The sequence below is a fragment of the Nestor notabilis genome, unplaced genomic scaffold (assembly GCF_000696875.1).
Source record: "Nestor notabilis isolate BGI_N333 unplaced genomic scaffold, ASM69687v1 scaffold1707, whole genome shotgun sequence".
In the NCBI taxonomy this organism is placed as follows: Eukaryota; Metazoa; Chordata; class Aves; order Psittaciformes; family Psittacidae; genus Nestor; species Nestor notabilis.
In genome coordinates, this window is record NW_009936715.1 from 120,893 (window position 1) to 135,655 (window position 14,763).

General features: G+C 41.9%; 1 protein-coding gene across 1 annotated transcript in view; it reads right to left on the reverse strand.

Annotated features, from left to right (window-relative positions):
- The window catches only part of LOC104408755 (1-phosphatidylinositol 4,5-bisphosphate phosphodiesterase beta-1-like), a 120,565-nt gene that overhangs the window by 78,460 nt on the left and 27,342 nt on the right, over nucleotides 1-14,763 (reverse strand). The window contains 7 exon segments of the mRNA XM_010018459.1: nucleotides 14-113; nucleotides 1,847-2,011; nucleotides 3,746-3,900; nucleotides 4,841-4,965; nucleotides 6,074-6,158; nucleotides 9,869-9,965; nucleotides 10,558-10,628. Coding sequence (XP_010016761.1) covers nucleotides 14-113; nucleotides 1,847-2,011; nucleotides 3,746-3,900; nucleotides 4,841-4,965; nucleotides 6,074-6,158; nucleotides 9,869-9,965; nucleotides 10,558-10,628 — 798 coding nt within the window.

Here is a 14,763-nt window from a genome sequence, read left to right on the forward strand (position 1 = left end):
AAACAAGGTTTACCTGGTCGAATTGCTGAGACTGGTAATATCCGATGACCGATAAATTTCCCTCCTTCTTCATACACTGCGAGTCTCAAACATGCGAGGGAAGGCAGAACAACCTAGAAGGCAATATTGCTGCGTTATTAACTTTCTGCTCTGAATGAAACAGCTCCTTTCATAGGCAACATAGCAGAGAAAAGTTCAGTCTAGCAGACAGTAACAACTACACATCCATAGGAAGGTCTTATCACATAAGAGGTCAGGGTGGATGCACCTGCATGTCAAAATAACTCTCAGTGAAACACTTTTCAATCATGAAACTTGAGGTGGGACATGTGCATTGTCTGCAATTTGACTCTACATTTTCAATATGATACAAGGGACCACATCAGCTCAACTTCAGTCCCACCTGAATGTCACTCCGCTTACTGCTTACAGCCCTACATGGTTGTAGGGCTTTGTGTTTATGCCAGTGGGATTACTGAGGCAGATTAGTGTTCGAGAACTCAACAAGGAACTCAACCTCTTTTGCAGAGTATGAATGTATGAAAGCCAAACAGCGAAAAAAAACCCAAGAAACTGGAAAAGATTACTAAACTACCTTACTAATATAGAAATCTTTAATATTACTTTTAAAAATGTGTAGCATAATGTATCTCATTTTCATACTTACTGCAAATATACATACAAATGTAGATATTTTTAACCTGGGCATAGGTATGCATTATTTCAGACCATATGCCAAAGTGTATCTAGGCAATGAAAGGAAAAAGAAACAAAAAAGCATCAATCCAAACCTAAGAGCTTCTCTATTTATTTTCGATATTACTAAAAATAGCACTCTATTCTTCCCTGAGCACAGAGGCAGTCAGGCATGATCGTTAACTAAATCGAGAAATGAAGTACACTAATTAGAAGTTCATTACAGAAGAAAAACGCTAGTGATGTTTCCAAACTTAAGCTTGGGCAGGCTGCCAAAGGAAAGTCATTCAGAAGGCCAAATATTCAGGGAAAAGGGCTGTGCTCCCTAGAAAGCAGGGCTGCAAGTACCAGTCGTGTAAACATCTCTGTGAACTATGTTTGCTGAAGGCAATACGAAATACAGTGGTTTACAAACACCTGGGCTCAAGATCCACTTAATCACAGCGCCCAATAAGCAAAATCCAGAGATCCTGTTAAAACCCTGGCTGCAAGCGTATTGAGAAGCACAGTAAGACATTCACACTGCACAATCCTCAAACATGCTCAGCATTTTCTGCTCCCTCAAAGTTTAGAGGATTGAGACTGAGTAATATTGTTCAAACTGCACGAGTAACTCAGGAGCCCATATCTCATTTCAAGTGGATGGGATTTATTCTGTTTCATCACCTGGGTTGTATTTCTACAGCACAAAGGAACATGAAGCAGAGATAACAGATTGCTTTGAATGTGCTAGCTCGGACAGCCAGGTTTTCACACTCTCCTGCTCACAGGATACTGGGGGGGCTGTTCAGGCAAGGCAAAACACCATGGTAATTCAGCTAAACTGCTGCTGGGAGCTGTGCTTGCTTGCTCATAGCTGGCACTGCACCGTGCCATGCAGATGAGCCTATCGACATCTTGCTGCTTCCAGCCGTGTCAGTGAAACAATCAAGATGACTTTAAACTCATTTATGTCATTAGGAGCTTGCACAACTAGATTAGCAAAAGTACACCCTAAGTGGTTAACAATAAACAGTTCAGGAAATAACTATTCAAAATCTCTTTTTCTTCTTTCTAGCAAATGCAAAGTTTCAGTAAACCAGAGCATTACGCTACTGGACAGTGATAAATCAAGCATGATGTACGTTTGGGAAGCAAGTGTTACACTGACCTTCTTAAACACTATGGTTTCCTCTTCCCAGACAGGATTAACTGCATTGCCTTGAGAGGTCTTGGTCTTCAAAGCTTTTCTTCTTGTATCCACAGGTAGGCCAAACATGTCCACTTCTACATAGGTACCCACTTTTTTATCAGAAAGAAACTGACCTGAAATGATCTAAAACCAAAACAAAGGAGGATCACTAGAGACCACTTGGAGGATTAGGAAATAGGTAGTTGAAATACAGATGGATAATACTCATTAATGATCAGATAGTGTGCATTTAAGATCAAACCAAAACAAAGCCAAACCCACAGTAAACAAACCCCTCCACTGTTTAATATTATAGACACAGAAAAACAAGTTACGAGGCCTGGTTTCCTGTGACCCTGTGGTTCTGAATTCCCCTATGAGCAATAATGTGGTTGAGATCATGCTGCTGCCCTTTCGTCAGCAAGAATACTCATTTGGATCTCATCCTCAATCCAGCTGCCTATTTCCACGACACGGTAACTCTGAGAGCTCTAATTTCTATTCCAGCTTCAGCAACAGGTTCAAAAAATGATGGAAGAAAAGAGGTATAAGCAGCAGAGGAAGTACACATGCTTTTGACAGCGAGGCAGAAAACCAACTAAACAGTTGGTATTCTAATAAAGTCTCTTCAGAGAGGCTGAGGAGTTTCACTGTAAGAATGAAACAACTAGAAAATAGCTGGTCTTTTCAAGTTCTTATTTTAACAGGAGACAACTTTCAGCTTTAGAAGTTAAAGAAAGGTCTGCAATTACTTCAGAAAATTGAAGCGATGCGGAGTATGCAGCAGTGTCACTGCACCTTCACGAATTGAGGCTTGCCTAAAGCAACCCTTAATCTGTTCTCAGCTGTACCTTGTGTGGGCACTGACATTCTAACCAGCAGGTTTCACCAAGCAGGTGACTTCTGAGAGCTGCCTCGTGACTCCCGGATGCTCCTTCCTGTTAAAAATGCTGTGCATCTCCTAATAGCTCTTGAATGACTTCCACCTTCATTTACTAAAATTGCAGAAGAAAGTGCTGCTAAACCCACAGCAGGAACTGAAAGCTTCCATGATTACAGGTCACCACTAAAGGTCATTCCTACACAGGCATCTTTTTTTTCCCCTGCATTGGTAAAATCAGAGTATTACCTTACTCATATCCCTCCCAGCACTGCTCTGCTACACTTGTGCTTGCAGCCTGAGAGGAAATACTTGTTTTCTCTCAGTGAAAACAGGAGGATATTTTGCAGGTGGATTCTATAATACAGGTGCTGTTCTAATGGACAAGTCCATTTAAAGGAATAACAAGATTTCAGTAAGTTAATGTTTTTATAACTAGAGCTATACCAAGTATAAATTAATGATCCTGCCTTAGCCGATGCAATCTATCCCTCTAAACGTTCAAATAGTTCTCAATTTGCAGATTCCTGGCAGTCCTTGAACTTCACTAGAAGTCCCTAAAAAGAGCAAAGAAAAGCAGCTTGGCAATGAATTGCAGCTGGCATTTATGGTTCCACAGTTCTGCTGGAGAACTTAATAGGGAACCAGAAAATGTATTTGTAGTAACCAGTGTAGTGTTCTAGTCCAGTCCAACCTACCACTTCCTAACAGCAGGTTCTAAATTCAGCCCTTTGTTACTAAAACCACAGCCAAACTACTCTTAAATCCATTCACTTCCCAATTATGTCTATGGAAAAGAAGATATACAATAAAATTACACTTATTTATCCTTCAATATGTAACGTGAGGCAGAGTTTAAAAATGAAATGTCACTCCATGAAATGAAAAGCATTTTATTTTCTTGACTTAGTATAGGCATGTGCTAGGGCACTGCACAACAGGAATACATGTATGCTCTGACACGATAATGAGAGCATTTTCACCAGCTGCATACATACCTTGACAGACAAGGTGTTAGCTACTATTCCGTCCACTATACCTTCAGTAAATGGATCAAAGTGTTTGTCTGGTCTTCTCATGAATTCTGGCTTTAATCTGTAGCCACTTTTGCCATTGTACTCATACATTCCCATGTTTATTTGCATAGACAAATCTAGGTATTAAAAACATTGATAACAATTATGTTCTGAATAGATACTGATTTAAAAAAAGCAATAATAACGATTACTATCATTTCAAACTGACTGTAATGTAAACAGCTATTTATGTCACACTGTTGCTTTAAAGGCTTCAGATGTGATAGCAGCTACCCTTTCGGATTCTTTTGACAAGAAAAAGGCATCTTTAAGACATCTTCCAGAACCCACTCAATAGAAAACACTTTCAAATTCTAGAAGAAGCTTTAACACCAAGGCGCTGAGTCCCTCAGTGTTGTACTGATCGTGCTGTTGTACCCAGCCCAGCAGAGTAGTTACGTTTCTAGCCCCTTCTCACATCAGACACTGGGTGCTGATACTTGGCACCAAAGGTTTTTATCACTCTGCAGACTCCCAGTCTGTGAGAGGTTTTGCTTTCCAAAGTTGTACATGGGCAAAACTGGAAAGGAAAAAGGGAATGATACCGTAGTACCATGTGCCCAGAGGCAGAAAATGGTAAGGATATGTCCTGGAATGCAGCAGATTGAAATATTTTTAGGTCTCAGAACAGACATAGCCTTGGACAACAACATACTCTATTTAAAAAGGGACTTGTGCATCTAGGAGGCCAAATGCCTTTGTCCCTTATGTCTTGAATTAATGATATTTTCAAGAGACATGAAAAAAATCCCTGCCAGATCTGAGATGCTGCTCAATGGTAACCACTTACAAATGATGACAATGCGGAGGGTGTTATGTATGCATATTATACCAGCTACAACATGGTAGTTAAGAATATTCCTAGTTAAAAGGAAAAAAATGGTGGTAAAGATGTGAATTAACAGCTCTGCAGGACCATTCAATCACCAGACATCTTTTGATGCATAAGGCCTTTTCTACCTATATTTCAGAAACTATATCAGAGAAGTACAAAATGCAGAGACCAGCATAACTTACCTACAGTTTGGAAGTTAAGAGCAACCATCTGGCAGCCAGCATTCCAGAAGACTTGTGGCATGTAGTTGGAAGAATCTACACGTGTTCCCTTTGGGTAAATTCGGCTTAGCTGCATTTTGTTGTATCTAAACGGTGAGTAGTTAAGATATAGTACCATGGGACAAAAATCACTTTGCAGAGATACACAACTGCAATATTTAAATGCAGGTGTTCTTTACAGAATGGCAGGGGGTTCCTTACTGGATTTCAGAAACCACAATGCTTCCAGAGGTCCAAAATTTGGCAGGAGTGATGATAAATATGGAGTAAATGAAGGTGCTGTTTGTTCCTGTATAGACCACTCAGAATAAACAAGGAAACAGCGCAGGCATATCCATTAAAAAAATCAGATTCATAGAAGTCCATTTACCATTATGGTTATTAATTTGGGATTTTCCTAAGCTTGCATTTCCAGAGGTCAGTGAGCTGTAAGCAGTGCATCTTCCTCTGGACTGAGGAGAGCTGCTCAGTTAAGAAGTGCTCTTCTGGAAGGAGCATTACAATTTGCCCCTACATACAGACAGAAGTGATGAGTGTGCACTTCTTACAGCTGAGTCCATAAATCTCAGAGATGAGAACATGCTGCAGGTTATCTGTGGAAGTTGCTTTCCATTAATCTTCATTGAGGCACTATTTTATCTTGGCCGTACATTCTTAACTGCAGCCATGATGAGAGAGATCGAGAAACATGAAAAGGTCTACACAGAATGGTCTTTAGCTTTTCTTTAAAAGTTATTTAACCCCCCTCCCATTCCAAGTCATGTAAAGAAAGAATTGTGTGGCAATGAAACAGCTCAGTGCTCTTAGAACTAGAGGCACGATGGGAAAGCAAGCTTTCTCATTTGACTTTGCAAGAAACCAAGTCAGGCACACTTTGACAATTTGCTCAGCATAAGTCATACCACCTCATAGAGGATGATAAATTTAACAAAGGGAATAAAAAGTATCAGCTCTTCAATATGTAGTTTATGCCTATTCCCTCTAGTCCTAGCCCACAGCACAAGGACTCATGCCAGCTTTTAAATTAGCTCACCAGAACTCAGGCCAGTTAATTCCTCTAGGAAGACAGTCAGATCTACAGATTTCATTTGGGCTCCCTATTTCCCCAGCTCCTGTCTCCAGATTTCAATAAAGCCCCGTAACAGATGTTGGATATAGAAAAGCTAAGAAAGTGGCCAAGAAAGTCAAGGATACTCCACAAATTCCACAGGAGACTTCGTCAGTTGCTCGAGCCCTTTCGTTTCCACAAAGGAAGACATTTCAAAGCTTTTGTTGCGTTCTGGAAGTTCAGAGGGGAAATAAAGAGTGACACATTAGAGCATGAAATCATATGTGATCCATGAGCTGCAAACAGCTCCTTTAGTCTCAGCCCCCTTATCCCATCTACTGTTCACCCGCTCACTTCACCTTGATCTCAAAGAATTTACACACACAATTGTTTGCAGGCAGCAGTAAGCTCACTCTGCACATACTCCAGAGCTCCATCTGAACTCACATTAGCATTGCCCAAATTAAGGGCATTGCTACTGCCCGAGATTGCTGCTGTGCCAGCTGCAGGCAAGCAAATATCAGTGCACAGGCAGAGATCTCTCATGTTTGCTTGCAAAATACCATGCTGATGTATTTGAGAGGTAGAGCCCAAAACTCACACCTGTGATGCAGAGGTATTGTAGCAGCTTTTGTGGGGAACAGAGAGGGCCCTGCTGGATCTCTAGATTGGCTTTGCAGGCAGATGCAAGGGCTTTGAGCCAATCTGGAGCAATAATAACTAACGTCTGTGTCAGATTAAACTAAGCAGTGCTCTAGCTGTGCCTACAGTGGTCCTCATTATGTTCAGTATGTCAGACTAAGGTCACATCTGTCTCAAACAGTCATGGAATCACTGCTATCTAATGAAGCCTGAAGGTACACTCCTGTGTCTCAGCAGGTCTTCAGACCTAACCACAAATTAATATCTAACTTCTATGACCTTTTTAATTTGGTCAAACTTTCTGGCCTGACAGTGGTGAAATCTCCTCCTAAGTTTATAACTCAGTGGGGCTAGACATTAATTTATGTATCATTTGTTACATGCCTTTGCTGATGTGTGCACAGCCTTCCACTGTGCCCATGTGAGCTGCTGTAGCAGACAGCCTAAGTCAAAACCCTCCGAGCTTCAATATTTTTTCCTTTACACTTTTGTACAGGAGGTAAGGATTCCTGTAAAATAACAGCTTCCCATTTCATCAGCTGTGTACATTGCCTTCAAGGAGCCAAAGCGCTGGGAGGTCATATCCATTAGATATCCCAGCACTGCTCTCTAAAAACAAGGGAAACAGTGCCTGCATTGAAACATGAACTCTCTAGCCTCACCACTTTATTGAAAGCAAACAATAAGGCAGAGAAAGGCTTGCCCTTATCGGGTTTTAAAAGTAATTGTGCTGCAGTATTCCAGGGCTGGCTAGGAGCACAGCCTGGCCAGCTCCCTTAAGTCAAACTGCGAAGCTGCAGGAGAAGGGTAAAACTGAACAAAAGCACTTGTCTTGCAGAGAGAAACAGGACAGAAAACAGGTGGGCACTTTCCTTATAGGAAGCCAAAAAGGAAGCAGTGGATCCAAAGAAACGAGGAGCTAGATTGCTTGGGCCAGTATGAGAGGAAAATGTGCTGGCAGCCTGTGAACTATTCTCAGTGTATGTTGAAGGGCCGGAGGATGACTGTGGTGTTCCAAAAGTGGCTCTCTCCCTCTAGGAGAGGTGGGACTCTGACTTTATTGTGGTCCCTATTTCTAATTAGCAACCATTACGCTACTGCCTTTATTCATAGCTGTTATCTCCTAATGGCAAAAGATTCCTGCCGTTCCCTAGAGGCTGCTCTCCTACCACTCCTCTTCCTTTCCAACACGCAATATCCTCTCTTTCTCCAGACTCTGTTCCAGCCAGCTCACCTCTTTATAAGGGCACTGAGATTGTTCTTATTCCATCCTTCCCCTTACTAATGGAATAGCACTAGCCACACACATACAAAGTGGGTTTATTATATTTAGAATGGCGATGCTTGAATTTGTTGTAGTAATATACTACGACAAATTATATTGTATCTCTCAGCCTTATCATAAAGTAGAGCATCTGTAGGAAAACAGAATGGGAGCTGTTAAATGATTCAGTTACTAAATGTTCAGGGCTTAATCAAAGTCCTAATTAAAATAAGAACAATTATTTCCTTGTAGTACATGGAGAGGATTAAGAAACCTGCCTTTTGAAGAAAAGACTGTGCAGGAGAGACATTTCTCTCTCATGATACAATACACTGCACTATCTTACCAGGAGGAAGTCACTATGGAGTAGATGAACATCTCATTGAAAAAGCTGTCTGAAATACTTGAAAAAACACAGTCACAGCTACTTGCTGTCAGAGAGATGGAAGATATCTAGTGAGGGCAACCAGGGGACTGTTACATTGTGTATTGAGTGCTACTCAATATTTTGGGTAACAAGTTGGACGCAAGGCCAGAAAATGCACCTTAATAATGCGTGAATGGCAGAAGCAGTGATGTAGCATTATCACCACGGAGGCCAGGATCACAAAGGGAAACAAATTCTGAATTAGGCAATAAAAATGCTGTAATACTGAAATGAGACTGTATAAAAGACAAGTATGGAGCTCTACACTTAGAGAAATGAAGTCATGCAAACAAAAATGAAATCTGGGCAACAACCAGATAGGCAGCAAATGAAAAACCAATCCTCTTCTCACCCCTTTCCTTATTGAGCTCATCTACTACAACCAAACCCCACAAGTCATGTTACAGAGCCCACTGCTTTAACCAGCCAGCAACATTTACCAATAAGGCCACTGCTTTCATGAAACCAGCCATATTTACCACATAGTGATTTTGACCCAAAACCCAGAACCATGAATTCCTTAACATTATGTGTTCACCGAAACAGCGATCAAAGGTCACAGCAAGACAGGATAAAAACCATGGACATCAGCAGTTCTTTACGAAAGACAAAACTCAGAAAGGCACAGAAGAAAGCTACACAAGACAATCTCCTAACAGCTGCACCAACTTGTCCTGCTAGGATTCACATGGCTTCCTTTCCAGAAGGAGTATCTCCTTCCCACTGTGTTCATAACTCTCTTTAGAGCTAGAGGAGGTTATAAACATCCAAAGGGACATTACTACAGGGGTGCTCTCTGCATGACTTTGTGAATGCTTGTGTGTATGTCTAAATAAACACCCACATACAAATGAACATGTAGATAGCTTCTTATCTGTTTTATTACTCATCATGAGTGAATGTAAAATCTTGTGTACAGATAAGGGACTGAGCACCAATTACCTGCCCTCTGCCAAGGCTTATTAAAATGCTATACACTTCTATAACTAAAAAGCTACAAGAGCATATTGAAACCTGTCAAAACAAAGTGAAAAAGGGCGGACAAACAGCAGGGGGTTCTGCACCACGGAAGGAAAAGATGCGGCACTGTTTACTGAGGATGCCACTGAGTGCATTCCTAGCAAGACATCTTCGGTAGAAGCCAGCAGGGGATGAAATTATGGCCTTTTCCATACAATACAGAGAGGCAGGAAAGAGTAAATCTGCACATGGGGAAGGGCAGACTCTGCTTACCCTTAATCCTCTATAAGCAGAGGCAAAATAAAAAGCACTTGCTCAATCTGCAGTGATATTTATGATCACTTTCTCAAACTGCTTAAGTTATTCTTTGGTCATGGACAACAATATAAGAGCACAGTTTTACAAGTGTATTTGAAATGGCAGCATGTTTACTGCTGAAGGTTGATATTTAGACTAATACAGGTTTCAAAATGAATATGGATTTATTTGGCTGAATACCAGGGAACACCATTTGGCTGAATACCATTTTCTGTCCATGTGCCTGTATCTGACTCACAGGGAGCCAAGTAGCATTCCTCCAGAACTTTCTTCCCAAGACTTCCTAGGTAATTTCCAGTACCAGATGCTGCTCATGCTTAGCTTACTCACTTTTTGATACTTCAAATGACTCAAACTTCACAGGCTGAATGTAGTTCACCAGGTTAGACATCTCTTCGGTGGCCATAGCCTCACTTCCAGCAGTACCCTAGGACAGAGAAGGGAAAATGCTGCAGTTTTGATCAGTTCATGGTGGCCATCAGAGACCACAAAAAACAATGCCCAGTTTTCTATCAACCATGATATCTCTCACTCATCCTGGCTTAGTGAAGTCAATGCTTCACATAAGGAGCTTCACATAGTAAAGAAGAAAAATTGCTATAAATTTTTAATTAAGCTGATGCTATTTACGTTCCTTTTACATGGCTCCTAAGGAAGGGACTGATTTACCTTTACATGTGCATAGTGCTAAGCACATTTATCAGTACTGTTGGATAAATAATAAACATAGCTCTAAGTTTCTAATGCCATGATCGCCTTAAAATAATGATAAATACACCACAAGCAGTTGTCTAAAACAGCTCAGAAGTAGTGCTATTAATTCTTATTCTTGACTAGATGAAAATACAAATAAACAAAGCAAAAATGTGCTTCCAAACCAACTTCGGAAAGTTGGTGGTGTGTTTCTCTGTGCTCTGCCTCCCTTTCTCCACTAGATGGTAGTCCCACTCCTGGTAGCACAAGCCAACCCACAACTACTGGACCCGACACATCACCATAAAACGGATGTACGCCCTTACTTCATCCATCGACGACTTTTTACAGTCATCATCATAGTCATCATCGTCATCGCTCTCAATATCTGCTTCTCCTAGAAAGTTTTAAGAGAAGATAATTACTGGCTGAAGCAATAGTTATAATTACCAGAAATAAATTGAGGAAAGATGTGCAAGTAGAACTGCTTAAAGGAGGTGACTTTAAAACATGTGCTTTTTGACACAGCACAAATCAAATACACCGTCTCAAGGGATCCATCCATCTTCAGCATTGATAAGTTCTTATTGTCCAACCAAACAAAAACTCTTCCTCTGCAGCTGCTGGATGCTCAGTGTTTGGAAATCGTGGGGTAGGCATCAGCACTGAGAAGAGAGCATTGTGGTGTGTGCAGTGTATGGGTATAGTATCACAAACTACTCTGAAGAGATGTTTCCATGCTTGGAACGCAGCCCTGGGGTTTGGGAGGTGTGAGTTCAAATTCTCTCTCTGCAGCAGGATCCCTGCAGGACCTCCATGAATGCCTCACCCGCTCCGGGAAGCCCACATAGCATGCATGGGGTGAAGAAATCACGCCTGAGAACTGATGAGATTCTCATGTGCTGCGGTGTCAAGGGCTGCTCAGCGAAATCCATCTGCTCTGAACACATCGCAATCCACGGGCTGAGGTAGCGCAGCTGGAAGGATCTGGCACAGGAGCCCAACTGCAATAGCTTGACTTCAACTCCCTTCACAGGCTGCTTCGGTGTGCCTTTCGTTCAGAACTCCGGTGGCACAGCTCAAATACACCGGCTGAGGGCAGTGCAAATCAAATAATGTGAGGAAGATGCATGAGGCTCATCCTTTCCCTGAAACCGTACCGATACAGTAAATGGGACCACATGAAGTATGTTTTATGCCTTGCTCCCAACTGCGGTGTTCTCATCCAATTATTATGCGCAAGACACAGATTCTTTATTGTTAATTAACAAGTGCCTCCCCTCACCTCCGAAGTGTTTTGATTTGGTTGCATCAGAAATTAAACCATGAAGGAATATAGCGAGCTTATCCTTTTCTTTAGTGACTCCTCCTGTGGGCCTGGCTGTCATAAAGTCTACACTGTGCATCTTAAGAAGAGTTTGGAAAAGAAGGTTTAACTTACACTGCAGTCACTTATCCACACCTGTAAGGTTGACAACTCTCCCCAAGGATCTTATTCCTTCCAGCTTTCTTCAGCAATGGCATTTTTATTTTGGCAGCACTAATCCCTGTGCAGCATTCCCAAACTCTCCAGAGATTGGTAATTCAGTGTCAGCTCTTCCTGTCAATTTAGGGTCTAATCCAAAGCCCACTGAGTCAATAAAAAACCTCCTCTTTGTTCCAGAAGGCCTTGAATCATGCCCAGCGGGCCCTCTCTGAACAGAGAGCACATATGAGTGTGCCTTTCACAACCAAATGATGACTACCCAGGCTCTGTTTCCTTCCAGATGCAGATGTTGAAATGTCAGCCTTTTATTCATGAACGCATTTCTTCCTGAACATTTCATTGAAGAAAATAACATGATTGCTCAACAGGCTCTAGGGATGAGCTCAGGGAACCTCAACACATTGCGAAGAGCCAGCCGAGCTCTCACAGGATTTGCAGTGACAATCTTTGGATGGGAAGCTCTCAGTTGATCTAGCCAGGCTGGCAAAACGCTCTGCACAGTTCACAGAATGAGGGATGTGGGCAGATTTCAGCCAGCTTGCACTGCTGAGGTACCAGGTAGATCACAGCTGCTTCTCGCTAGAAGTGTCCAGGGAGGGAAGTACATCACAGGAAAACTCCCAAGGAGCTCAGATCTCATTTTCGAGTTCTGCATCAGGCAGCAAAACCCGGACAAATAATACACAGGGTTGCAGACAGAATAAAAATCAGTATGTGTTTTAGACAGCCTGACTACATCTGCATTGCCTTTCACCCAGCAGCATGGTCCTACCTTCAAACTGAACCTTCCTTTCCCATTATACTGCTGGGACACAAAGTCAGAGCAAGTCTTGGCTAGACTGAGATGTCTTGTACCGTGGATGTCTTCGTGCTCACCCTCCCACAGTGGTGGTGGATCAGCCCCATGTCATCACTCCTGTCCCTTCCCAGGAGGGCACAGACACTGTGTATCATAAATGCACGTGCACTGGCACATGCAGCTGTGTTGCAGGTCAGTTCCAGTATGTATGTGTGAGCTTGTCCAAGGGACAATTAGCTGTAATGGCATAATTATTATTTGCATGTAGATGGGACTACAAACCCAGGGCAGGCCAGGACTTCTCCATGCTATGTGGCATACAAATACCAGTGAAAATAGACAGCCCTGCTCCAAGGGCTTGCCCTCCAGGTCTGAGACAAGAGCCTGCCCATGGACAAAGGTAGACAGAAGAGTATCAAGACATAAAAAGATGTTGCTCCCTACCACAACAGGTAAGTTATAATGCAGATACTGTGAACTGCTCAGAGGCAGAAGAGCACAGGAAACTTCTCCATGGAATAATGGGGCAGTTTCAAGGATGTTTTCAGGGCGCTGTTCCTACTGAGTGGGGCAGCGTGGGGAAGGCATAAAAGTGCTCGTTGGGCAACATAACAAGTGTACAAAGGAGGCTGAATTCCAAGTGACAGGTAGAGGGATTCAACACTGTAATATTGAACGGAAGATGATTAGGAGAGAGCTGGGAATGACAAGCCAAATCCCTATTACCAAGGGTTGAGGAAGCAGAGTGCTAAATATTATCCATTCTCACCATGCCTCAGCAGTGTGACAGATATTGAGAGCCTAATAAAACCAAAGGTTACACATTGCTTGAAATTCAGAGGAATTTGGTAATCTGCTTTCTCAGACCCCTTTAAAGTAACAGCCAGAATGGATTATAAATGTGGAACTTGCTGGTGCAGCTTGTTAGCTCGATAATGCTCAAGCAGCCACCAGCACCTTTTGGGTTTTTTCCCCACAGGCTGTGCAGGAAAGATGAACTTTACTCAGTTTGATAAAACCTTTTACTTTGTACCAGTGGGCTGTGGCCTCAGCTGGCAGGCAGCAGCAATGTACCAATGCATTTACATGCACTGAGGCTCAATCCTTTAATCCAGTTTTCTATTTAGTCAGTGTGAAATGATGGAGCCAATTCTACCCTCTCTCTCATTGTCTTCCCATGACTCTTTCCTTGCAGCACCCACTAAGAAAAATGTCATTTCTATCAGTGAGAAATGAACAATTTGCTTAAAAATTTAAATACTGTTCAATTAACAAGTTTTGGCTACTTTCTGTATAGGCTTACAAACGTAAAATGTACGTACCTGCAGAACTGCCACTGTTCTTTTTGTACTGTAATGTACAAAATCTTGCGTATTGACTTCCATTCATTGTGCTAAACCAGCCAGGTCCAAGATGCTTGTTTACCAAAACTGCAGCCTATCTCACAAACGTTATCTCAGAAATCCTTTTTCTGCTTTGCCAGCCCTGCTGTACCTTTAGGGAAAGCTTTTTCCACTGACAGACATTATACCCTCTGAAGTCACTTTCTGCATTGGTTTCATGGACACCCCTCAAGCCATTCTGCAAACCTCATTTCAGAACTGGGTTTTTAATTATTGCTACTATATCACTACCACCTATCTTTTATATGGTATGTTTTATAAACATAACAAAAGAGTGGTTTATTTGACTCTGAATCTGGCCTCAAGCAGTGTAAGACACAGTGAAGCTTGCTATCAACTGAAGTACAGATCTCCATGGGTTTTGTACTGATGTGATAAAACTCATTTGAAATCTCAAGAAGGCTCAATCAGCACAAGTTTCTCCTGGAGATCAGCAGTAATACTGACAGGAGTTAGACAATAAAATACAGGGGGTTTAATTATATGTTCATCTTGCTAAATGTAAAGATTATATTGAGGTTGGAGTATCAAAACACTATGTAAAGAAATGTGAAGAATTAGGCCTCCTTTAGTGAGTCTTTAATTGCATTACTCCTGCCATGCTGCAGCAGTAATTGGTACTGGGTATAGAGGAGCATAATGCTCGCATTGCTCCAGCATTACTGTTCCTGATACTGAGAAGCATGTAAAGAACGAGGCAGCAAAATGAAGGGTGTCATGGAGACTGCTGAGCACTACCCATGGAACCATGCTCTTCACTAGGTCTTGCCACAATGGTCTTATAAAATGGTGAACAATTCTATATGTAAGTTTTTAAATGGTCACAGACAGAAATCTGGAACCT